The sequence below is a fragment of the Megascapheus bottae genome, chromosome 28, assembly GCF_031878675.1.
Source record: "Megascapheus bottae isolate mThoBot1 chromosome 28, mThoBot2.hap1, whole genome shotgun sequence".
Taxonomy (NCBI): domain Eukaryota; kingdom Metazoa; phylum Chordata; class Mammalia; order Rodentia; family Geomyidae; genus Megascapheus; species Megascapheus bottae.
Window position 1 is genome coordinate 10,416,623 of NC_143536.1, and position 25,285 is coordinate 10,441,907.

Consider the following 25,285-nt stretch of genomic DNA (forward strand, 5'->3'; position numbering starts at 1 on the left):
AGGGGGGAGGGCCTGAGACTACAAGAGGACAGTGTATCCCCTGATGCCTTGGCCTCACAAGACAGCCAGCCGGAGGCTTTTCCAGGTTACACACTGACCCCGTTCTCCTCCTCCTCCTTTCCATGCCAGCTCTTCACTTCCTGCGTGTCTGCCCTCGACTGAGCCCCACGTGCATGGGCCTCCCCTCCACGGTGACCCCACCACAGTGACCCCTCCACAGTACCCAGCTGGACGTGGAGCAGCGGCGCGGGTCTGCCTTGTCCCGGGTGGGGCTGCCGGCAGGCACCAGGGCCCGTGGCCGCCATGCCCCCCGCCGTCGCCCACGGTGCCCAGTGCCCTCCACACTAACCCGCGTGCAGCCGGCCTGCGTGGAGCTCGCCCGGGGACCCCCCACCCGCGTGCGCCCCCCCCCCCCCCCCCGCGCCGCCATGTCCCCCGAGTGGCTGGTGGCGTGGACCTGGTCCCTGGACGGCCTGCGAGACTGCGTGGCCACCGGCATCCAGGCGGTGCGGGACTGGGACGCCACGGCCGTGGGCGCCGTGGCCGGCCTGCTGGTGCTGTTCGTGTGGTACTGCTACCAGGTGGGCCGCGAGCAGCCCCGGGCCTACGCGTCGGTGAGCGCGCTGCTGCCGGGCGCGGGCGCGGGCGCGGGGCTGCGGAGCGGGCCGGGGGCCTGCCGGTCCCCCGAGTGCGCCCGCTGCGCGCACGGCGGCGGTGGTGGCGTTGGAGGCGGCGGCGGCGGCGAGGGCCTCGACCAGAAGCTCTACCACAACCTGCAGGAGTACGCCAAGCGCTACTCGTGGGCCGGCATGGGCCGCATCTACAAGGGCGTCCGCGAGCAGGGCCGCTACCGCGCCGGCCGGCCCTCCATCCAGAGGCCCGAGGTCTTCTTCCTGCCCGACCTCCCCACCGCGCCCTATTTCGCGCGGGACGCGCAGAAGCACGACGTGGAGCTGCTGGAGCGCAACTTCCAGACGATCCTGTGCGAGTTCGAGGCCCTGTACAAGGCCTTCTCCAACTGCAGCCTGCCGCAGGGCTGGAAGGTGAACGGCGCGGCGGGCGGCGGCGAGTGGCTCACCTTCTACCTGGTCAACCAGGGCGTGTGCGTCCCCAGGAACTGCAGGCGGTGCCCACGGACGTCGCGCTTGCTCGGCAGCCTGCGCACCTGCATTGGGAACAATGTGTTTGGGAACGCGTGCATCTCCGTGCTGAGCCCCGGGACCGTCATCGCGGAGCATTATGGGCCCACCAACATCCGGGTCCGGTGCCACCTAGGTATGTCGCTCCTCGGGGCGGGGATAGAGAGCCGGGCCAAGGCCCAAGGGCTTCCAGGTGACCTGGGCAAAACTGGGTGGGTGTGAGTGAGTCCCTATAATCCTGGCAGCTTCTCAGGAGGCTGAGATCCGAGGATCCCGGTTCAAAGCTACCCTAGGCGGGAAGGTCCCAGTAAGACTCTTATCCCCGATTGGTGCTGTGGCTCAACGTGGTAGAACACTAGCCTTGAGCAAAAGAGCTCACAGGGACAGCGCCCCAGGCCCTAAGGTTCCTCAGTACAGGAGGGAGAGAGAGAGAGAACTGGGGGGCAGGGGGAGGGTAGGGAGGAAAAGAAGGAAGGAAGGAAGGGAGGAAGGAAGGAAGGGAGGAAGGAAGGAAGGAAGGAAGGAAGGAAGGAAGGACGGACGGACGGACGGACAGTGGGTATGTAAGCAGTGGTGACTCAGGCATTGGGCCTCAAAGGGAACTGCTCCCCATGAACCTAAACCTTTCCACCCTCACTGCCAGAAATCCAGCCTGGGGCCTCTGGTATGCTCAGCCTTTGCTGTCCACGGAGCCACACCCTAGCCCCAAACCTGATTTTTGATAATGGTTAAGGGCCAGGTGCTGTAACTCACATCTGTAATCCTAACTGCTGGGCAGACAGAGATGGGAGAGAATCATGGTTTGAAACCAGCCTGGGCAAAACAAAGTTAGCGAGACTCCATCTCAGCAAATAAACCAGGTTTCTGAGCACATGCCTGTGATCCCAGCCAGGATTGCAGTCCACGCCAGGCTCCTGTCAAAACCACAACACCCTGTCTGAAAAATGTCCTAACACCAACCCACAAACAATTAGAGTACCTGCCTAGCAAGCACCGGATTGCCAAAAATCCCCACGAAACCCTCACAGGGATGGAAGCTGAGAACATTTTCCATCATCTGTGACGGTAGCCGCCTTGCACAATGCGGTGAGCGCTTGCTGGCTTGTAATGCGCCCAAGGAACTCAGGCCCCACCGCTGCCTCTGGCTGCTGGCTACAGTGTGGCCAGTGGCATGCAGGTTCAAGGCCTGCCACCTTCCAGCTCCACCCATGGAAGCTGGGCGCTGCATTGTGCACCTGTAACCCCAGCCACTACGTGAAACCTAACAGGGATAAATGGTGGCTGGGCCTGGGCTGGAGATGAGATCTTATCTCAGAAAAATAACCAGCAGAAAACAGGACTAGAGGCATGGCCCAGCGGGTAGAGCTCCAGCCTAGTAAGTGTGAAGCCTTGAAATCAGATTCCAGGACTGCCAAAAGACAAGGAAAAACTCAGCACTATGAGACAGTCCCATCAGATAGTGCACACACATAATGGCCGAGGGCCAGGACCTCACAGTTTGGTGACAGCCCCAGGGCACCGTCACCCAGTGACAGAGCAGTGTCACTGGTGCACACCTGGCCACACTTGGTCAGAGCCAGCACTGTCTGGCTGTAGGAAGAGAAGAGGAGAGGTAGGGCCTCCAGCCTGGATTCCCCTCGGGCTGCCTGGGGGATCTGGAGCTTTCCCCGTTCCACAAGGGATTGGACAGGGCTGGGCTACCAGGTGTCCTCACAGCAGAGTGGAGGGGTCGGTGATAGGCCCAGTGCCTGGCCAGGGTCAGCATGGGCAAGCAGCGTGGGATCCGCCACCCTGGTGGACGGGGTGAGAGAAGGTCCAGGCATATATGGTCTCTGCACCCGGAGATGGTGGGGCACTGGACTCACACCACGTCCACCCCACGCGGAGCCTTCCCCGTAACTAGAGAAGCAACAGATGTGGCAGGCAGGGCAGAAGTTGGCATCCTCTCTCAGTCAGTGAGCCCCAGGGAAGCCCCAAGGGCCAGGACACACCTGAGGAGGGTGGTGGGGAGCAGCAGGACGGGGCCCCCTGGGGGCTGTGGTTTTCGGGAGACTTCAGGGGAAGTGGTTTCCTTTGCCGATGCTTTGGCTTGGGACCCTGGCCTCGTGCACGCTGGACTACTGTCTCCAGAAACTTCCTGATGGCAGACAGGGAGGGCTTGGGGTTGCACATGAAGAACGATTCTTGCTGGCAGCGAGACGGGTCAGTCTTCCCCCACCCGGCATGGTGGTCTCGTGTGGCCTGCTCCCTGCGTATGTGCGCATGCATGTTTGGCGTACCTGCAGGTTCTCATCTCAGCCCGTCACTCCCCTTCTTGACCCAGTCAGTTATTGTCAAAACAGCGGGCCCTCTGAGTCCCTGGGAACCTTCTGGAAGAGGCCCAGCTGGGTGTGGCCAGTGCTGCTAGCCTGTGACTGGGGAGTCTTAGCAGTTACGTGCTCACATGCGCACATGCACGGGGGATTGAATTTACGGCCAGGTGCTTGCTAGGCCCCCTCCCCCCCCCCCGGTCCCTTTTGCTGGGTCTTGCTCTGTGCCTGGATGGTGACCCTCCCAGCAACACAGCCACTGCACCCAGCTCCTGGTTTACTTGGAGGCCTGGGAACTTTTACATCTAAGCCGGCCTCGAACCACCATCCTCTTACAGGTGTGAGCCCCTGTGCCCAGCTGGCACTCGCTTATCTACATTGGCAAGTCCCCAGGAAGGAAGCAGTCCTGTCCAGCTCCCTGCCCTTGTCTCTTCTCAGAGGCATCTGCTGGTATGCTGAGTGTTTGGGTTGGCTTGCACCTGGCTGGCTGAGGCAAAGGAGATGCCCCGAGGTGCCCCCCTGTAGTCTGCACCTGCCTCTGGCAGGCAGCCCCAGCTATGGCCGCCCAGCCATGCCCTCTGCCTGAGCTCAGCGCCAGTGCCTGGAGACCCCAGGACTGTCTGCTGCCCAGCAGGGTGCACTCACACAGACTCCCAGAAAACCACCACAGCCCCCAAACTTGCTGACCAAAGGTTCGCGCGTACGTGCGGCAGCTTCCACTCCAGCTAAGTAAGTGTAGTGTGCCGGTGGGTACCTCTGACACGGAGTCCTAATCCCTCCCACCGCTCAAGGGGCCAGCGGGGGGTGGGGAGGACACAGCTTTCTCCTGCTTCCTGAAGGGGTCACAGGCAACGGGACCCATCCAAGGCCATGTGTAGGGTCTGTTTCTAGTCCCAGGAGCCCCCAAGTGCTATGTTTAGGGAGCAGCAATCCTGTGTGCCCCCTATGCTGTTGGTGGTCATAGCAGGCCCAGGGCAGGTATGGGGTGCCATGGTGAGGCCGGCAAGACAGGAAGCGGGGCCAAGCTCTTCCCCGTGGTGCAGGGCAGGGCACCGGCCTAAAGGAAGGGGGCATGCCCTGCCTCATAGGGGGCACCCTGGCCCCCACGGCCCTCTCCCTCACACAGAGCCCAGCCAGGCCCACACAGGAGCAGCTGCCTGGCCAGCGTGGCTGCTCCAGAGGCCGTGGATGGACACACAGACTCAGGTTACTTCAGGAAGAGCCTGTGCCCAGACCCGCGGGGTGAGCCGAGTGTGGCCCCTGTGAGGGACCCCGAGTCCAGCCTGCTCATTGCTCTGTCAGTCTGCAAAGTGCGTTTTGTTGGTCTGTGATTGTTCTGGAAGTCCTGGGCTTTGAACCCAGGACCTCTGTGGTCATTTTGTTAGGGTCTCGTGCTTTTGCCCAGGCCTCTAATCCTAAGTAGCTGGGGCCACAGACACGTACCACGATACACCTCCCTTGAACAATGTTCATGTAGCATGAGAGGCTCATCCTTGGCAGGTGGGCGTGATTGTCCCCCTTCACCGCTGGGTAGGGCCCAGAGAGGCCGAGTGATGTCCCCAAAGGCACACAGCATATAAGGTCAGAGCCATCAGCCGCGTCCTCTGTCCTCCACGTCCCAGTCCCTGGAGCCACTGGAGGCTCGCAGAGTACACTGCAGTACTGTGGCTGCTGGTCAGGACTGTACGGTTCTTGTAAGGGTCTTCAGGTCAGAATGGGGGCCGCGGGTTACTCAGGGTCACTGAGGAGCTGAGGACGGACGAGGCCAGCGCCTGCGCACCTCCCGGCAGGGCTCCCCCGGGCTTGCGTGGAGGTGGGTGGGCTGGGTTGCTGTGGGCTGTTGGGGTGGAGGTGGGACTGCAGGGTGCACACAGGGCCTCAGCACTTGCATTTTGAGCGCGTGGATTTCTACACAGGTGCCAGGCTGTTCTGCAGGTTCCCGTCATGAGGCCGGGGAGGCCTGGCCCCAGTGCTCCATGCTCAGCCTTCAAGGATGGAGGATGAAGGGTCACCAGCCTCTGACTTCAGAGACAGCCGGGCTGCAGGGAGCACCACCTAGGTCTGACCCTGGCCTCCCCAAGTCCAAGGCTCCGCCATGCACCAGGCTGAGACTGGAACAGTGGGAGCCCAAGGGTCTCCACTGCCTACTCTGCTGAGGCCCACTCTGGGCCTCCTCTCAGCGCCCTGGGCCCAGGCTTTGAAGCCACGAAGTGCATTTCTCACACCCCGAGACAAGGCATCGCAGGTCAGGGCTGCGGGGGATTCCGGCCTCTCTCCACGGCCTCCACTCCCGAAGGCCCTGTCCTCTAGCTCCATCATCTTCCAATCTGCGAATCCTAGGGGACACGGGCAGAGGCCCACCCGAGGGCCCCAGTGGGGAGCCGAGGCCAGGGGCTCTGAGTGGTACCCCACAAAGCAGCTGCCCCTTGTCCTCCAGCCTCCGTCCTCTAACCTCCAGCCTCCTTCCCTCTCCCTCTTTTCTGCGCAAGGTCTGAAGACACCAAGCGGCTGTGAGCTGGTGGTGGGGGGTGAGCCGCAGTGCTGGGCACAAGGCCGCTGCCTCCTCTTCGATGACTCCTTCCTGCACACTGCCTTCCACCAAGGTGGGCGATGCTGGCCCCTCCCCTCTTCCCTCCCTCCCCACCCTGCCACGGCTTTATATAAGAAAAGTTCCAGGATTACCAAGCCCTAAGCGATAAGTACCAAGGGTGTCCCCGCTTCCTACCACCTCCCGTGTGCACCCGTGTGCGCATGCACATGTGCTCCATGTCCCATGAGCCAGTCTGAACTCAGCAGCGGCCATTAGCGGTCACTGAGTGTCCTGGGCCTGACCCCTGCGCTCCTCTGCCTCCCCACAGGCTCGGCAGAGGATGGTCCACGTGTGGTTTTCATGGTCGACTTGTGGCACCCTAACGTGGCAGCCGCCGAGAGGCAGGCCCTGGACTTCATCTTCGCCCCCGGACGATGAGAACATTGCCCTTGCCAGATCCAGTGAGATGGGCTGGCTGAGCCCAGCCAGGAGCGCGGGACAGCCACGCCACGCGGTGCCAGGTGCCACACGTGCAGGAACTGCCTCCGCCTCCTTGGAGCCTTCCTGGGACGTCCCCACGCCTCGGGCCATGCCCTGAGGCCACCATCACACCACGTCTCCGCTTGTACCTCCTCAGATTTGTTTCTCCTCCCGGTCATCTGCTCTGAGATCCCTTCCTGGATGACCTTTGGCCACCAGCGGCTCGGACCCCATCCGTCAGCGCGCCCCAGCCACTCAGCTTCCTCCGTGTCCTGAAATAGAGTCGCCACATGGTTGTTTGTCCGAACGTGATCCTGTGCAACTTCCTGTGGTCATCTGTAACACAAAACCAAAACAAACCGGCTGACCGCCGGGGAGCCCAACCCGGTGCTGGCCCGCGGGGTCCACCGCCATCTCCAGTCCATGCGCCCCTGGCTTCTCGTGCAGGGTGAGAGCTGTCACCACTGTACCCACACCTCAGAGCCTGCCAGGGATGCCCTGGTGGCAGGAATATTCCTCACCCATGAGGCTGAGACCCACAAGGGGGCCGTGGTTGAGCCTACCAGGCCCCGGCCCCACTGCACTGGCCCCAGGTGTGTGATGGCGAGTGCCTAGACAGCCAGGTTGGTGGGCAGAGCCGCTGTGGGCCCTGCCTGTGTGCAGCCTTGCTCCAGGAAGCCTTTCCCCACCCAGAGAGCCCTGGATCTGCCCTCAGTCTCTTCCTTTAGAGCTCTGTTGCTAATAACTTTCCACCTTCAAGTGCGAGGTTCAGACAAGGCTCAGCCCACGAGTCACCACACATTGGTGTGTGCTTAGTGGCAGGCAAGTGTGTGCACATGCGTGTATGAGCAGGGAGGCTGACCGTCCCCAAGGACCCAGGTGGACTCTAGTGAAGGTCACATGGTTCTCTTCCCAAAGGGAAGGCTGTGGATGGCCACTGGGGGGGCCCCGCTCCTGGGAGCGGCATCAGCGGGCCCCACTGCACACGGATGCTGTTTTGGGTCGTGTGCAGAGCTCAGGAACAGGAACAGGTGCAGCTGCCCTGGGTCACACGCCAGCCATCATGAGCTGGGCCTCCATGGCTAGCAGGCAGGAGACAGCCACGTCCACCACCCGCCGTCTCGCACTCAGTGCTGTGTCAGAGCCCCGACGTGCATGGTCCACGCACACTGCCCTACGTTTACAACCTGCAGCCCATGGGGCCCCTGCCTGCCCTCGGGGGACGTGCCAGGGCACAGAGTAAATAAAGATCTGAAACCAGACCGACTGCTCAGTGGTGTTGGTGGGAAGGGGTGGGCCAGAGCTGTGAGGGAGGAACATGGCTCTCTGGGGCCCATGTTGGGCCATGGGCTGAGGCTGCACGCATGCATGGGGCCCCTGCCACTACATCCACATAGCAAGAGAGAAAGCAACGGGGGCCGGGAGTTTGGCCTAGTGGTGGAGTGCTTGCCTAGCAGGCACGAAGACCTGGCTTCAATTCTTCGGTACCATATACATAGAAAAGCTGGAAGTAGTGCTGTGGCTTAAGTGGCCGAGCGCTAGCCTTGAGGAAAGCCCAAGGACAGTGCTCAGGCCCTGAGTTCAAGCCCCAGGACTGGCAAAGAAAAGAAAAAAGAAAGAAACGGGGTGGGGCAGCGAACAGCCCGTGGAACACCAATGGCATAAAACCCAGGCTTCAGGTGTCAGGAAAGCTTTGGTCAGCACAGCTCAGCTCCAGCCCTGTCCCTGGGACACAGCCCTCAACTTGTTACCCAGCTGCAAATGGAAGACCCGTCTCCTGCCCAGGCTGCCTGTGTCACATGCCTCTTGCTATGTGCGGCAGGCCCTGGCCCCGCCTGCTGCAGCACAGCCACCCCCATCTCCTGCCCACGGGCCCCTGGCCAGCTTATTTTGTACACATTGATCTCTGCACTGCTGGGAGCCTCACACCAGCTGCTGCACCCCTCAGCGCCGCCGGACCCTGGTTCTGAGCTCCTGCTCAGTACTTGAGTTTGGGGATGGGATTGGTCAGCCCCTCCTCGGCTCCTGGCTGCCTGACTGGGCCAGAGGTGGACATAACACCTATCCAGGCTCTTGAGTGGGGACCACTTCGGAAAAAGTGGGGGTCCACGCTGCAGGAGTGGGAATCTAGAAGAATAAGGTTTAGGGGTACAGGTGTGTTCTCTGGAGTGCTCTTGGTCCCTTTATTCTTAGCCCTTGGCAACTTGTTTCAGGAAAGCCACCAGCCATGAGAGACCATCACTACAGATGCATCATGGGCCGGAGGCCTGGCTACACGCCATACAGAGGCTGGGGATCTCCCCCCCAGGCTCCAAAACATGAGGCATGACAAATGGGCTGTCCGTCCACTGAGGGCCACCCATGCAAGCAGGGCCTGGGGTCCCCCACAGGCAGGGTGCCGGCTGTGGGGCAGGAGCTGCCCAGCACAGCCCTTATCCAAAGCAGCACATCCTCCACTCAGGCCCTGCCCCCACCTCCCGGGCACTGGGAGCCCAAACCAGGGAGGCAGGGGTGCGATCAGAGATTGTGCTGCCCGTGGTGTGGTCGGAACAAACACAGACAAGTAGGCTCCAGGGCAGTGGCACCCCGTGGGCTCGCAGGATCGGCCGCACCTGCAGGGGTGCAGGTGTCCTCATGTGCTGTCAGAGTAGGAAACGCTGCAAGGACACCGACAGCAGTGCAAAGGCGGTGCCTCTGGACCAGGCCATCCAGTGGGGAGCAGGGCGTGGTCACAGCAGGTTCACCCCATGCTTCAGCAGCTTCTGCCTGGCTTTGCCTGCGAGGCCAAAGGCGCCGTCCTGTGGACTGGGGAAGCCGGAGCTGCGGGTCGGTGGTGCCAGCTGTTGGAAGTAGGTCTCCTGGGCAGGGCTGCAGCAGGCGTACACAGCCGTGGTGGAGCTCCTGCGGGGTGGGCAGCAGAGCCAGTACACATACCGTGTGCTGCACTGGCAGGGCTCTGGCTCTGCCGCTGTACTGGGGGTTTCAGGACAACTGTCTTCCTTCAATGCCTGGGTAGCTTGTGGTGGGACCTGAAGCTGTCAGGGCTGGGCGGGCAAGGGGTGAACCACCACAGTCCTGCCCCGCCTCGCCACACCCTGGCTCCATGGGGTCAGGCACAGGCACCCCTACTTCTGGAGGGCACTTCCGGTCTGCATCTGTACTAAAGTAGGAATCCTGGAGCTGCTCAGCAGCTGGGCCTGCGCAGAGGAGGCGCCCACTTGTGGAGCCACAAGGCCCCGTGTGTCACAAAAAGGTCACAGCCCGGCTTCAGGGTGGTCTATAGCAGGGGACGGGGCTCACCTGGTGGTCACCTCGTACAGTGTGGGCAGCCGAGCGAAGTCAGAGTGCATCAGGCTGGCAGCCTGCAGGAAGCGGCGGTCCACAGGGCCAGGCCACAGTGGCAGGTTTGCTGACAGGAGGGAACACAGGTGATGAGAGGTGGGGCCCTGCGCCCCTCCCTCCATTCCTAAGCCCAAAGACTAGTATGGTCGGAGCTCAGCCCAGGAGCCCATGGTGCTCTGCAGACATCTCAGAGCTCTGGGTTAGACCTTGCAGACATCTGAGCATGCGTGAAAGCCTCTCAACACCGAGGAGACAGCAACAAGTACAGGCTGGTCTGCCTGACCTGGAGGCCAGAACCCTGGGCTCCCTCCATCTGTTTCTAGGTGTCCACTCCTCACCCATCAGCACGCTCTGCACGCGGTCGTAGTACACAAAGCTGTGTGTGCGGCCAGCAGGGCCGGTGTCCTCTCTGGGCAGCGTCTCCTGCAGATGGACTTCCAGCCCGTTCAGGGATGCCAGGCTGCCATGGTACTGTGGAGAGCACAGGATCAAGTCAGCAGCTCCAGCTGCCTTCTGCTTGCCCAAGGCTAGTTCATACGTGGGCACCCAGAAAACACTTTAGCACAACTGGGCTTGGTGACAGGCTCTGCACAGTTCCGCCTGTGTGGACAGCACTAGCTCATGCCCTAAACACCACGTGGCAGAAAAGCAAAAGGAAGTGGAGACCTCCATTCAAGACCAAGAAGCCAGGGGCCAGAGTTTGGCCTAGTGGTAGAGTGCTTGCCTAGCATGCACGAAGACCTGGGTTTGATTCCTTGGTACCACATACACAGAAAAAAGCCAAAAGTGGTGCTGTAGCTCAAGTGGTAGAGCTCTAGCCTTGAGAAAAACCCAAGGACAGTGCTCAGGCTCTGAGTCTAAGCCCACGACTGGCAAAACAAAAACAAAACCCAAAAAAGACCAAGAAGCCGCCCATGGCGAGTGCACAGATATAGGACAGCCAGCTCCCACCACGCAAATCAGGGAAGCAGCTCTGGGGAAGGCAGGCCAATAAGGGGGCATACCTAGGCTTCCAGAACCTTCTCAGAGACCAGCACTGTGCAGACACAGCTGAAAGCACAGCACCATCCTGCTTGTGTAACTCCGGGGCGCCAGAGGTAGGAGGCAAGCCACCAGCAGCAGACTGAGCTGCTCAGCAGTCTCTGGGATGAATGTGCATATGAGCTCGTGTGTGCTTGCACAGCACAGCCTCAAGGGAAGTCTGCAGGCAGCCCGTCCCGTCCCATGGGGCTGCCCTGAGGGACAGTGGGTGCAGAGTGGGTCAGGATGAACCCGTGCTCCCTGGGGACTCTGAGCTCCACCTCCAGAATCTCCTGCCTAACTTGTACTCAAGACAAAACTGCTGAGCCACGAACCTGGACAACCAGTGGGGCACTCAGTACGGACAAGCAGGCGCTTTCAGGCGCGGGCCTGGCCAGGCAGGGCCAGTGCCAGCCTGCATCAGCTACCAGGCAGCCAAGAAAGGCGAATGAATAACGCTGTGCCTCAGAGAGCCTGTGAGGCTCTCCTGTACTTGTGGATGCTCTGGGCCCCAGCCACAGCTTGCCCAGCATAGTGGGCCTGCTGGTCCACACCTACCCAGCGTCCACCACAGCAAGGCTGGGTTTATACTGGGCACAGGTGTGGAGCTCCTCCCACAGCTACCCTGGGTGGGGCCCAGGTAGCAGGTGCACAGCTGGACTTACTTAATGCAGATAGATATCAGCTTCAGTGCATTCTATGCACAACATGCCAAGGAAACTGAGGCCACGGGCAGAACCCCAGAACCCTGCTGTCACCAGGTGGACACCATCCCTTCTGACAGTGGGTGAGTTCATGGGGAGCTTGGGGCCTGAGGGAAGGGGACAGAGACCAGCCCCATCTCCCCTCCCCTCCACTCCAAGGTGACTTGCTCAATGATGGAGGGCCACAGCCCTGCATGCCAATACGATCAGCTTCAAATAACATGGATTAAGGAGAAAAACAAGCCAGCCTCAGGACAGTCTCTGCCCTGCAGCAATTGCAACCCACGGTTCGGCCTCTCCTGCCAGCAAAGGCAGGCCTGTCACCATAGCAACTCCATCTTCAGCAGTGCCGCCTGGCCTGGAGAAGGTCAGGAAGGGCTAGAAAGGCTTAAGAGTCATCCAGAGCCCACGAGGATGGCAGATGGTGACGGGCCACAGCCCTGCAAGGCTGGTCACAGAGAGGACAGGCACTGCTGCAGGGCTGTGGCACTCTGCCACAGAGCACGCTCCAGCAGGGACAGCACCCAGCACGTCCCTGGTGGGGAATGAGGCCGATTCCAGGTGGCCATGGGGCATCTGGAATGGGAGCCCAGCCCCACCCCACACTACTGACAGGTAAGCTGAGGCTCAGGCATGCTGTGGGCCAGGCCACTCAGATGGGGAATGCAGCAAAACTGTCCCAGCTCTGCTCTCCTGCCAGTCCACACCCGCACCTGCAGAGGCAAGAGAGTGGAGCCGGCACCGCCCTGCACCGAGCATGGCTGACTCTACAATCAGCACATGCCCACACAAAAAGGAGGCTCTAGCCAGGGCCACATATGGAGGGATGAGCCAGGCTGTCCCCACACCTAGAGGCCAGGTGAGGCCTGGACACTCACCACCTCCTCAATGGCCGCACCATCTCTGAGCAGTGGCTCCTCGGCCAGCAGGGCCAGCGCCAGCCCCTTAACACTGTGAGTGTACAGGGTCATGGGCACAAGCCCCACGGGGGACTCCGCCGAGGCCAGGCTAAAGTCACTTGTGTCTGCAGAGTCTGAGCTGCCTGGGGGACCAGGGGCTGCATGGACCCCCGAAAGTCCAAATTCCATCTGCTTTCCCCTGGGGAGAGGGTCTTGGCCATGAGTCCCAGGAGGGTATTGCTCCAGGGCTCCATTCTGGGTGGGATGCAGGCAGGAGCTGCCAGCGGTGTCCTGGAGGGGTGTGGGGCTGCCACAGGGCCGGACACAGTCCTCGCTGCACGGCCCTCTGCCTGGGCTGCCCTCAGGCTGGGGGGCACTGGGGCACGAGGAGCCCACGGCCCCCTGCAGGGGGCCACCCCCAGGGCCCCGGAGGCAGGTAGTGCTGTGCGGCCCACGGTCCTCCGCCTCCCTGCCTTCTGGCCACGCTCCATCGGGGGATGCAGGCCCGGGGGCTGTGGACACCATGGGCCGGCTGGCCAGTTCTCCGGAGGCAGAGGTGCTCCAGGGCGGATGTGGCTCGAAGCCATCCTGGAGTCCGGCTGGAGAAGCAGGAGAGCTGGCAAACGGACGAGGGAGGAAGGTCAGTGCAGGGAGGGCACAGTGTGAGTGTGGGGGTGGGGGAGCAGGGAGGGCAGCTCGGGGAGGAGAGGGCAGCGCAACCGCCCTGCTGGAGTGAAGGCCCAGGGCTTTGCCTCGAGTGGCAGCACCACTCCCAGCACGTGCACACTACTGCCAATTAGCACGGGAACCCATGTGCTGTGAGAACCAAGGCCTGTGGCTCGAGGGCCTGCTGGCAGCCTCTCTTCAGATCGGGAGGCCTGCCCACTCTCAGCCCCAATCCAGACCCTGAGCGCTGATAACCCCACGAGCTGTAGTACTGCCTCATGGACAGCACACGAGGAGGGACTGAGGTCCAGTACTGAGGATCCTGTGGGCACAGCACTCGCGTGCTCACCCACCCACCTACCTGGCTACTCGCTGCACTGCGAACTCACGGAGGCTGGCGGCCTCCTCGTCAGTCAGGAATACAGGGGTGATCCGGACGCCAGGGGGCAATGCCACTCCTGAATTGCAAAGCAACACAGGCAGGGTTTGCCACTAGGCCCCAGATACCAGAGGGGTGCTCTGGGGTGAGGCTGGGCAGGCCAGGCTCAGCCAGCGCTGGGGAGGACAAGGGAGACATAGTGCCAGAACCTTAAATGGCACCCAGTACAAAAGCAAGACCTGAGCCAGGAAAGATGGGTCTTGCCCACTCAGCCCCACCTGCAGACCCGCCACACCCTGAGCACGTGGCTTTCACAGATCCTTCCCAGCCCAGCCGGGCCCCTGGGACTGCCCTGCACAACACAGCCCTGCATCAGGGATCTGAACGCAGGGGGTCAGGGGCTGACAATTAGGACTCCAATAGGCAATGTTCTCCTAAGCAGGGGGAACACACACGAGCCCTGCCAGCTTTTGCCCGGACAGTCCTCACCAGGCAGTGTGCCATTCCCAAGGCCATCCACATCACACACTCACCGGCCTCCTGCAGGGCAGCTCCTGCTGCTGGTGGGCTCTGCAAACAAGCACACACACAGAGCAGCACTGAACACTGTGCCTGCTCTCAATTTGACCAACAAGACGCATGGCTCTGCTCATGGGACAGACCACAACCAGGGAGCTTGAACCCACTCTAGGGCTCCTTGTGGCATGAGAGGCAGCACCCACCCATCTCCTGGCCTGCCCAGGGCTTGGGTCAATACCCAGTACCTTGCTCTGGGGGTAAAGTGTAGATCTGTGCTACCCTCCTCCCTGTGGGAGGCTCCAGTGCTCACAGAGCCACACCTGCCCCAGGACCCCGGGCTGGGGCACCGCGTGGACTCCCACAGGACCAGGCCCCATTTCCCACTCGCTCTGCTTCAGAGCCAAGGGAATGAAACTGTCTGTAGGCTCCCAAGGGACCCACTAAAACCAACCAAAACCCACAAAACCCTTCTCCCACTCCCAAGCCTTTCCACCATCCAAGAAGCCACTTTTTACTACTATACATATACACCATGCAAAAGTTTCGTTTTGTGTGTGTGTACACACTGGTCTTACACCTTGAATTCTGGGCCTGGGTGCTGTTCCTGTGCTTCTTCTGTGCTCAAGGCTAACTCCACAACTGGAGACGCAGCTCCACTCGCAGCTCTCTGGTGATTCATTGCAGATTGGAGCTCATGGACTCTGCAGCGTGGGCTGGACCTGAGCCAGTATCCTCAGATCTCAGCCTGAGTAGCTACGATGCTAGGTGTGAGCGGCCAGCACTTAACCCTTGCCTTTTTCCCTAGGCTATCCTGCAATTTACACTTTCTGCCCTAGCTGGGAAGAAGTGTGAGCATCACCTTGCCCAGCCTTTTTGTTGAGAAGGGGCCTTGCACACTTGCTTCCTAGGCTGGGTGTGAACGCATCCTCCACATCCCTGCCTCCCCAGTAGGTAAGATGGTAGTGTGTAGTCTCAGTCTTCCTAGCCCCCGCCCTTGGCCCCACATACTCCGTGGCTGTGTCGTGGCTCAACAGCAGGTCCGTGAAGTTTTCCCTGTAGGCTGCTGGCAATCAGCCAGCGATTGCCAAATGAGCACGGCACGGCCGTTCATCTGACTTAGCAGGTTGGAAGCTACATCTTTTCCAGCAGCCAGTCTTGTCTTAGAGATTTCCAATGACAGGAAAGGGGACCAGGGAAGGCTGTCCTGCCAGACCCCACCAGCAGGGGGCAAAGAGCCTGCACTGTGCTAAAGCAGGCGCCTGACTTCACCTGCAGGAGACGCATCTGTGCACTGTGCAGCACAGGAATAGAACTGCACTTCACCACCACGACGCACAGATGTAGGAGACCTGCAGGCAGCAGGGGCAGGCTCATCCCTCTGCTCACTGCCCACGCAGGACTTTCACTCAGTAAACACGGCAAAGCAGGGCTCTTTCCTACATCTTCCTTACCAGCACCTCTGCGACCGGCGCACTGGGTACCTGCTTCCCAGGTGGGGGCTGGTAGAGCAGGACCTTGGCAGTGATGGAGGGCGGAAGCTGGGTGCTCACAGTCCTAGGGATCAGAAACAAGAATGACAATGCCGTGAGCAGCAGCACAGGGGACCTCCCATTCCCACTGCCTGAGCCTCGGAGCCCGGGCTGCTTCCAGTTCCCATTGGCACAGGCCTAGGCGGCCCTCAGCAGTCCCTGTGGGCAGCTCCTAGGGCCAAACCCCTTAGCCAGGCTAAACCAAAACAGGGCCTGTGAATATCTTTCCAGGGACAATGCTGAGAGCCTGCATACACACGACAGGATTCTCAGCAAGCCCACAGGCTTCCCAGGCCTCCAGAGACACTCACTCTCACAGGGCACAGGGAGGCTGCTTCAGGCACTCCATGCAGGCTTGCTCACCCTCTGCTCACAAGCTGCTGCTGGCATTCATATATGGCTGCTCTGGGAATGACAAGGTCCTGCCTCTACCCTGGCCCTCTCTACATGACAACTTTCAGCACTAACATAGGGACATGCACTCGCTAAGTCCTGACTGCCCAAGCCGACGGCAACACAAGTAGCTCGACACGGAGCCCCAGCTTCACCCCGCCCCTCCCCCTCAGTTACTCACAGCCCCTTGTAAAGGACACAGCCTGCCAGAATGTGAGGTGCACGTTGGCAGGTCTGTAGAATGAGTGCGGCCTTCAGCAACAGCAGGGGCTCCACCTGTTCAGGGAAAGCGCAAAGCCCTATGGGCTCACTCAGAAAAGGGGAGCTCACCACCCCAAACCTGGAGTGAGGAGACGGCTTCCCACAGCAAGACCCATCAAGTGCCAGATTCTTGGCACAAAGCCCTGTAAACGTAGCACCCAGCTACTCTTAGGGGGCAAAGCAGATGGCCTGGAGCACTGGCTGTCAGTGCTGACAGGCGTGGGGAGCAGAGGGAGGAGAGCACCCTCAACCACAGCTCTGGGGTAGGGAACCACCCGGGTCTGCAGCCCCGTCCTCAGGGGCACAGCTGGCAGCACCAGCGTCTACGCAGGCCCCCTCACCCAGTAATGCCAGCCTGCTCAGCCTTCTACCGGATCTGCTTGGCCCAGCTCTCATCTGTGTAAGGAATCACATGCCCAGAAGTCCCTAAAGCTGAACACAAGCACCTGGACCAATGGAGCTCAGTGACACCCCAGCGAGGCCCAACCGCCAGCACTCAGCATTTTAGAACAGAGCTCAGGAGCGCCTGCCTGGGCAAAGCTGAGTTTACTCTCTTCTGGCCTCGACAGGGCCCAGCAGCCACCCTGCAAGGCCTCAGCCACCATCACCAAATCCTCTTGACAAGAAAGGAATGGAGACTCCTTGGCCAGGTCGGACACACCTGTTACACACACTGCTTGCGATGGAGTAAGACACGAGGAGGACATGCATAGGACACACATCAAGGGCCGGTGGGGGCCCTTCCCGGCCTCTCAGAAGCTGCCAACCTGAGAGCCAGCTAGTCAGATGGCAACCAGAAGGGAGGAGGACAGGACTATCGGCGTTCAACCCTGCAGAGGTTCAGCCAGGAGACCCCTTTGCTGCCACTTTGCTGGGCGGCGGGGCTGTGCCTCTGGAGGCCAAGCCTGCCTCATCCCCACTCCCCTAGCTGCTTGGGAAGCTGTGCTTGTGTGCAGCTCTGGCCAGGAGGTGGGAGTCACCTTGGTCTGGTCGAGGTTCCAGAGTGAATCAAATATCTTATGCAGCTCCGTGGTGTTTCTCAGGACTCGCTCGATGCAGGTGTCCCACTGCGCACCCAGCTCCTCCCTCGATCGCTTCTGCAACACCAACAGCCCAGGGTGGACACCTGACATCTGCAGGCACAGACTCTGGCAAAGGGGCTCCTGACAGGTGCTCCTCACTGGTCATGCCAGGGCTCCCCCAGTGTCCCGCCTTTGCTGGGGAAGGCCTGCTCTTCTAACAGGCCCCGGTGGGTGGCGCTGCATCCTGGCCGTGCTGGTTGCTAACCAGGCCCACAGGACCCTGCCACAGGGCACACACACCTTATAAGCCAGGGCCACCGGGCCAGCATAGAAATGAAAGAAGCCAATGAGCTGATCCAGAAACCGCCTGCAGCTGCTGTCAGGGAGCTCCACGGCACAGCCCAGAGCCTGTGATGAGGGAAAACAGGAAGACAGGGTTCTCTCTCTGAGGCCAGGCCGGGAGCCCCAGCCTCCCACAGACCCATCAAAACCCACCTTGTACACAGTAACCCGGGCTTCCTGCAGTCACACTGCTGTCCCCAGAGAACAGGCTCTGTCCATCCCTCTACCCATCCAAACCTGTTTATTCCCCAGGTCACCCTCACCCGCAGGGCCCCCTCCATGATGCCTGGGCCATTGACCACAGCCAACGCTGGCCTCTGCATACCATGTGGGCTGGACACCATTTGTGTACATGAGGCTTCATCAAATACTCCACAGCTGGAGAAAGCACTGTGGCCAGATGTAACTGCCCAGGGTGGACTGCAGGGCCCACACTGAGCTACACATGGCAAATACTCACAGAGACAGAAAGTGAGCTTGCCACGTGCGAAGACTCTGCCAAACCCTCAGAGCTGCTCACCTAGGAACCTGCCCTAAGGGAACCAGCAGACGGCACAAGCACACAACCCTGCTGCGTGAGGACGGGGCAGAAGCTCCCACCCTGCCCACTGAAGCCAGCCACACAGGAAGTGACCCTCCCTCCAGCCGGCCTGTGGCCAGAGGCACCTCCAATCATGAAGCCACCAGCTTGCAGGGGTGGGAAGCCTTTTCTCTGCCATTTGGATATTTATAACATCATCAGCGACCATACAAAATTATCAGTACAGGCAGATGGCTGTGGGCAGAGAAGCAAACGGTCTGTCCTTGTCCCATTCTGTACAAATGATTTCCAAAGCAGCCTCACCCCTGGCAGAAACTCACAGCCTCCTAAAGGTTAAGATTACAAGCGTGAGCCACCGAGGCCTGGCCCTAGGACCTAAAACAAAACCTACACAAATGATGAAAGGGATGACACTGCTTTGCTCCATAGCAACTCCTTAAAGATAATAAAAATGGTTTTGTTTTGTTTTTTAATTTTTAAAACTCTTACTGAAACAACCAGAAAAAAAGGAGAGTCAAGTGGTAGGCATGGTTCCCGAGGCGATGGGGAACACTGACACAAAGCACCAACTACGGGACACCTCAATTAAAAAGCAATAGGGATGCTCCAGACAGAGCGCAGCCTGCTGACATGCCTGCTGACACGCTCAAGGCCCCAGCACCACATAGAGAGATGCACACAGGTTGGGGTAGGGGGTACTCCACAACACCCACACCCCGACAGTGTCAGCAGTGTCACAGCATGTGGACAACAGGGCCTACTGTGGTTCCCCAGGCTGCCTCAGTACCTGGCACCTGCCCTGCCCTGCCTGCTCACTCACCCACAGGTGATCTCCGTGAACCCGGATAGCGAACTTGAGCTTGCGTAGACGGATGAGGGTCGGGGGGGAGCCGGAAATGTGGGAGACACAGCGCACCACGCCAGCGATCTGACCGCACAGCAGCTCCTGTTGTTCCAGCAGTGTCTGTGGGGAGCAGGGCAGGTTCCAGACACAGGTCATGAGCAAGCAGGAGCCACAGGCCAACTCCAGCCTGCTGCTTGCTCTTCTAAGGCCCCGAGAGCTAGGATAAAAAGTAAATAATCCCAAGAACCTGTGGTGGAGCCCACGGGTGGCAGGTTAACACCTCAACTGCCTACCTCAGGCCTTCTGCACGCTTGCCAACCTTTCGGGGACCCCACAATGAGCACCCGAGATGACAGCACGTGGCTCTGTGTAGCTAGGGTCAGAGGCACACACCTGGGCATCACAGGAGCCCTGCACAGAGGGACCAAAGCTAATCCCAGCCATCCACATGGGCGGTACCCAGAATCCTAACCAATCCTAGCCTTCGTACAGCCACTGGACTGCCAGCTGCGATGTGATGTGATGCCACGGCAAGGCCACAGGCCACCTTCCTGAGAGACTGCAGCTGCAACCCCCACCACAGCACAGGCCCATAGCTAACTGCAAGGACATAGGGACAGAAGACAGGAAATGACGCCACCGTGAGGACACAACCAGCCACATCGGAGGATGCCTCCCTACCTCTTCCCCAGGAACTCCATGGAACTCGGGACAGGGGGTGAGGGGAGATGGTAGGGACTGTTATAAAGGACACATACATATGAAATAACCAAACAGAAAACTTGGATACTATTTAGACTCAGATTAGAAAAGACGAAAAGCAAGTCGGGGAAAGAAGTGAGGGAGGGACACCACGATGGAAGGAAGGCCGGCCAACAGACCCGATGCATCTAAGAGAACAGCAAAATCACAACAGTCTGAAGATCAAATGCTATTAATGTTACTGTTACTAACCACTGTAACTTTCGTTAGGTGTGGTGATATTTAGGTTCTTTTCTGTGACTGGACACTAATTAGATACCCCAAAGTCCTGAGTTTGCTCCAAAAGACAGCACAGGTGGGGGTGTGTGTGGGGGGGTCCTGTCAAGTTGGTGACGTGCTGATGCTAGGTACTGCTTAGCGATACTCTCCTCACTACTTTAGTGCATGTTTCAAACAAAGCTTTTTAAAATGAGCTGATCAGGGCCGGGAGTTTGGCCTAGTGGTTAAAGTGCTTCCCTAGCATGCACGAAGACCCGGGTTCGATTCCTTGTTACTACATACATAGAAAAAAGCTGGAAGTGGTGCTGAGGCTCAGGTGGTAGAGCTCTAGCCTTGAGAAAGCCCAAGGACAGTGCTCAGGCCCTGAGCCAAGCCCAGGACTGGCATAAAAATAAAAATAAAAATATAAAATGAGCTGATCAAAACCTCATGAGACAGAAGAGCTGGAGAAGTGGGGGGGGGGGGTTAAGAGGAAGCCAAGAAGCAACGCTGGCCTCAGCACCCCAAAGCAGGGTGGAACCCTGGTGCAGCCAAGCCCAGCTGCCCAGTGTAAACCCCAGCCTGCTGCGGCTTACCTGTGATGGATAAAAATAGCAAATGCCAGCTCTGGTTGGGTCACCTTCCTCCTTTACCTTGGAGCCATCGTAAAGAAGAAAATAATTCCACCTGGCAAGAGAGCAGAATGGAGCCATGATCCCTTAGCTGGGACAGCAGCTCAGCCCAGGAGGGCTCAGGGTCAGCTAGGAGAGAATCTAGGAGCCACCCCTAGACAACAGGGCTCCTCCAGAGTGCAAGAGAAGCAGACCGAAAGCCGGCCTCCCTGCAGCTGCAGGAGAAATGTCGGAAATGTCAACCTTCACCTGAAACCACAGGGCCTGGCATATACCCCTCAGCTCCGACAAGGAAGGCAGTTACCAGAGCCAGCTGTGCTCTGCACAGCTGCCTGGCACCATGAGTGTTGCACTTGGCAAACCCAGCAGGAACTGCCTCTGTCACGTAGCCCTTCATGGAGGGTGATGGGCTCTGTGCCGTCTGCCCAGATGTACTGGGGTTCAAACACAGGGCCCCCAAACAGGCTCTACCACTGGAGCCCCACCACCGGCCACACATGCAATATCTATGCAGGGTACTGAGTCTTTAAGGGGAGGGGGAGTTTCTTGGAGTTTACAGGAAAACACCAAACTTTTCTCTGAACATCTAAACCTTTCCAGGCTCTAAGCATCACTCACACATGCTTCCTAAACAAGCTCTCGCTTCCCTCAGAGCTCTAGATCCTAGAGGGATCTTCCAATACTCTGGTTTCTCTTCAAATCATATAAATCTTTCACCTTTTATCACAGGGATCTTCCTGCTACTTCCCCTCTTTGTTTCTCAAGATCCTTTTCATTTTATTGTTTGATGCCGGGCCTCATTATATATCCCTGCTGCCTCAGACTCTCCACCCTGCCACCTCCACCTCCTGGGAGCTGGGACTACAGGCACCCACTACCTCTACCTACCTTCCTAGACTCTTAAGGGCCACTCTCTGGTACAATGGTAATCACTAATACTCCATTTCCAATTACAGTTTCTGAAAGCACACGGGTCAGGCAGCAGTACACAGCGGGGGCAATGGGGGCGGGGGCAGCGCTGGAACCGCTCTGTCGCTGGCTCTATGTCCACGTGGATCTGTGCCCTGCCCATGACTCCCACCTCAGCTTCCTAATGACAAGCTCTATCTCTGCCTCCAGCAGGATCCACTTCCTCAATATCTAAGGCTAGAGGCACGCCTCACTGCAGGGCCTGGCAGATGCAAAGGGCTCCCCTCCCTTCCCAGTTCACAGGGGAAGCCTTGGTGCCCTTCTAGACAGGCTAAAGAAGCTTGGCTGACTTACACCTATAAAATGATATCCTGCCAAGTCTAGTCTAGGCTCCTCCCACGGAGATGCTGAAGTTAACCAGGAGGAAGGACTGGCCCACATGAGACTGCCCAGGGAGCAGTCTCAGGAAGCTCAGGCAAATATTGCACAATCTCTCCCCCACCAAAGCCAGACTGGTCTCCCTTCTTCCTGCAGTGTAATGGTCCCCTGAAAGGAGTCTGGGCGAAGGGGACCAGGCCAAGGCTTGCAACACTGCCATACTGGCTTTGGAGCAGTGTGGTTCCCATACTCCCTGGACTGCTCCAAGAAAATGGCCTCCTTCCTTCCTTCCTTTCTTTTCTCTCTGTCCTTCCCACCCTCTATTTACTTTTTTGCCAGTCTTGGGGCTTGAACTCAAGGCCTGAGCACTGTCCTTGGGCTTTCTCAAGGTTAGAGCTCCACTACTTGAGCCACAGCATCATTTCCGGCTTTTTTCTATATATGTGGTACTGAGGAATCGAACCCTGGTCTTTGTGCATGCTAAGCAAGCACTCTTACCACTAGGCCAAACTCCAAGCCCCCTCTCTATCACTTTTTTTTTTCCCCCTTTTTAACTGAGTTATTTTATTCTCCCATTTCTTTTTTTTTAAATATTTTTATTGTGATTAATAGAAGGGTTACATTATATTCACCAGATAGAAGGTGCATAACTTCACAAACATTGATACCCTTTCTCATGATATGGTCCCCATTTCCCTCCCCCCACCCCTCTATCATTCTTATTTAGTACCAGTACTGGGGCTTGAACTCAGGGCCTATGCATGGCCCCTGAGCTTCAGTACTCTATTTGAGCCACAGGTACATTTCTAACTATTTAGTAGTTAGAGGCATTCTCAGGTTGGCTTTGCACTGAGATCTTTAAATCTAAGCCTCCTGAGTAGCTAGGATTACTGGCGTGAACCACCAGCACCTGGCACTTTGTTTTCTTCATAAAATCAAGACAACTTGCCTGAAGTTTACTCTTATTTCCCAGTTAAGTTTTGTTCTGAAACAAACTGGCCTCAAACTTGAGACCCTCCCGCCTCAGCCTCAGTGCAGAGATGCGACTGATCCACCAGCCACCCAGAGAAAGCTGTCCCACAGGGGCCCTAATACTCACCAAGAGGCCGACTGCGTCTCTGCAGAGGTGGAGGTGGCCATCTACTCTCAGGCCAGCTTCATCCTCTTCACCTCTTCTGCTTTCTCTTCCACCCAGCTGGATCCCGAAACCAGAGAATGTGGGCGTGGTAGCTTGGTTGTTTTCTGTTAACTACTGACACTGGCAGGCTTTCCATTCAGCATGAAAGTGCCATTTCCCTTCTGTGCGAGCATAAGACATCAAGGAGGGAATGGACTAGAACCACTGGAGAAGTCAAGTGCACCAGTCAAGACTCAGGAGTTTCAGCATGGCTGCCCACACACTGATCTTAAGCTCCTCTCCAGGAAAACCCCACAGGAGAAAGGCAGACTGGGCGGAAGCAGCTTTCTGATAGGAGTCTGAATTGGTCTAGTTCAAAGCCATCTCAAAGGTTCTTTCAAAGGTTCTGACGTTTCCAGTTCAAATATCAGTGCCTTGGCTCTGAAGTAAACACAAGGAACAGATTATTTCAGAAACCCACAAAACATCATGTGATCCTGGCAGGATTAAGTAAATGCTATGTCTCAAAAGAGCTTTCCATAACGGTGAACACTGTACTAAAAATTTTTTTTAAAGGGCAGCAAAACTTCACATTATGTACTTTTGTTCCTTCAACAGTCACGGTAAGTGAGCAAAAAATAAAATTATGTGTGAAAAAGCACAGGTGAAAAGGGCAGCTATACAGTAAAGTGGCCATTCTAGTAAAAAGGGGACCAAATTAAACTGTCACCTTGATGGCTCCAAAATAATCTGAACATCCAGAATTTTCAAAAAGTGAAAACTTGGGTGCTAGTAGATCACATTTGTAATCTTAACTACTGAATTGGCTGAGACCCGGGGGGGATCACAATTCAAGGCCAACCAGTTGGCAAATCTCCATGTCCAATTAATCAGCAACAAAATCCAGGCTAGCGATGTAGCTCTAGAGTGCCAGCAGAATGAGTACAACATGTAAAGGATTCTAGTAATTTTTTACTACTACTACTACTACTATTTTGCCAGGCCTGGGCTCGGGCTCAGGGCCTGAGCACTGCCCTTGGACTTTCTCAAGGCTAGAGCTTTACCACCTGAACCACAACACCACTTCTGGCTTTTTTCTACATATGTGGTACTGAGGAATCCCCAGTCTTTGTGCCTGTTAGGCAAGCACTCTACCACTAGGCCAAACTCCCAGCCCTAATTTATTATTTTTATTTATTTTGTTCTGGGACTGAGGCTTGAACCCAGGGCCTGGGCACTGTCCCTGAACTTTTTTTGCTCATGACTGGCGCTCTACCATTTAAGCCTCAGCTCTACTTCTGGCTTTTTTTTTTAGTGATTAATTGAAAATAAGACTCTCATGAACTTTCCTGCCCAACATGGCTCTGTGAACCTCGATCCTCTTGAGTAGCTAGAATCGCAGGCAGAAAGAAGGAGCCACAGGTGCCCGCCCTCAAGCAGCTTTCAAACACCTCAAGAGGACAACTCAAGTGTTAGCATTAAATTCTGTGTCCATAGGGACTCTACTCCTCCTCTGGAATTTTCCAGAAAACAAAGACAGCTACCTAGACAGTTCTGGAAGGAAACTGCTGAGACAGAATGGCAGTTCCTGGCAGTAATGCCATCCAACCCACCTAAAACCTGCCTCCCCGGGGCTTCCACTCATTGATCTGGATAAATCTGCAGGGGAAACGAGGCTTAATCCTCTCATGTGACAGCCCTTCCGGCTCTTCAGACCTGCCACTCACTCCACATCATTCTGGAACACAGCGTCCTGCTGTCCGAGGGACAGCACAATAGTCTGAAGCCTGTTAGGGATGGGGGTCTGGGTGCCTTCTCAACTCCCGCTCCCCGGCCACACTCACTGCCTGCACGCCAGGGAACTCGTCTGGGCACCTGTGGGGGAGGGAGGTGTTCCGGTTCCTGGAAGCCAGGCCTGCGGCCGCCTGCAGCCATCGGCCCTCACTTCTAGCCTGAGAGGATCGGGAGCCCGGCGGAGGCTCCGGGGATGGGATCCGGGCGCGACCAGGGAAGGCTCTGAGAGGCACGAACCCGAGCGGCCAAGACGAAGGGGACCGCGAAGGCCGGGGGGTACCGGGGCGGCGGCGGCGGTGCGGGAAGTGGGGCTGGGGTCGGGGGAGGCGGGAAAGTGGTGGGCGCTGCTCCCGGGGCCTCCGTGACTAGCTAGGCCTGGGTCAGGCGGCTCCCGCCCGCGGCCAGCTCAAGCCCCTCCCCGAGCTCCACCCGCCTCTGGAACCACCGGGCAGCGACCACCGCGGGGCTCTGGACCTGGAACTCGGGCAGCAACGCAGCACCCGGGACTCCCGCGCGGTCCCCTGAGCGATCTGCCGAAGCCGGGGGTCGGAGGTCAGGCGCCGCCACGCCCCCGGG

General features: G+C 58.2%; 2 protein-coding genes across 4 annotated transcripts; one reads left to right on the plus strand and one right to left on the minus strand.

The window, feature by feature from the left end:
* The first annotated feature begins 428 nt into the window (after positions 1 to 428).
* Positions 429 to 7,692, plus strand: Asphd2 (aspartate beta-hydroxylase domain containing 2). Its single transcript, XM_090320012.1, has 3 exons — positions 429 to 1,275; positions 5,938 to 6,051; positions 6,307 to 7,692. The coding sequence occupies exons 1-3, from the start codon at positions 429 to 431 to the stop codon at positions 6,414 to 6,416; spliced, it is 1,071 nt and encodes a 356-aa protein (XP_090176138.1). The 3' UTR covers positions 6,417 to 7,692.
* A 1,408-nt stretch (positions 7,693 to 9,100) lies between these two features.
* Hps4 (HPS4 biogenesis of lysosomal organelles complex 3 subunit 2) lies at positions 9,101 to 25,265 on the minus strand. Of its 3 annotated transcripts, XM_090320357.1 has the most exons (15): positions 25,184 to 25,265; positions 24,529 to 24,790; positions 22,898 to 23,356; positions 20,476 to 20,566; positions 18,896 to 19,039; positions 17,493 to 17,600; positions 17,151 to 17,267; positions 16,091 to 16,185; positions 15,439 to 15,541; positions 14,002 to 14,038; positions 13,451 to 13,547; positions 12,403 to 13,039; positions 10,139 to 10,271; positions 9,759 to 9,867; positions 9,101 to 9,359 (listed from the first exon to the last, which is right to left on the minus strand). In XM_090320357.1, the coding sequence occupies exons 3-15, from the start codon at positions 22,936 to 22,938 to the stop codon at positions 9,188 to 9,190; spliced, it is 1,884 nt and encodes a 627-aa protein (XP_090176483.1). In that variant the 5' UTR covers positions 22,939 to 23,356; positions 24,529 to 24,790; positions 25,184 to 25,265; the 3' UTR covers positions 9,101 to 9,187. The 3 variants fall into 3 exon arrangements, with proteins under 3 accessions (XP_090176483.1, XP_090176484.1, XP_090176485.1); XM_090320358.1 differs by lacking the exon at positions 24,529 to 24,790; XM_090320359.1 differs by lacking the exons at positions 24,529 to 24,790; positions 25,184 to 25,265 and adding an exon at positions 24,791 to 25,109.
* Positions 25,266 to 25,285: the final 20 nt, after the last annotated feature.

Coding starts and splice junctions, on each gene's coding strand:
- Hps4 (XM_090320358.1), bottom strand. CDS start 22,938: ATGGCCACCTCCACCTCTGCAGAGACGCAGTCGGCCTCTTG. Junction 20,567..22,897: donor GAGACGCAGTCGGCCTCTTG/GTGAGTATTAGG, acceptor CTCTCTTGCCAG/GTGGAATTATTTTCTTCTTT. Junction 15,542..16,090: donor TGTGTCCTTTACAAGGGGCT/GTGAGTAACTGA, acceptor TCTGATCCCTAG/GACTGTGAGCACCCAGCTTC.
- Asphd2 (XM_090320012.1), top strand. CDS start 429: ATGTCCCCCGAGTGGCTGGTGGCGTGGACCTGGTCCCTGGACGGCCTG. Junction 1,276..5,937: donor CCGGGTCCGGTGCCACCTAG/GTATGTCGCTCC, acceptor TTTCTGCGCAAG/GTCTGAAGACACCAAGCGGC. Junction 6,052..6,306: donor GCACACTGCCTTCCACCAAG/GTGGGCGATGCT, acceptor GCCTCCCCACAG/GCTCGGCAGAGGATGGTCCA.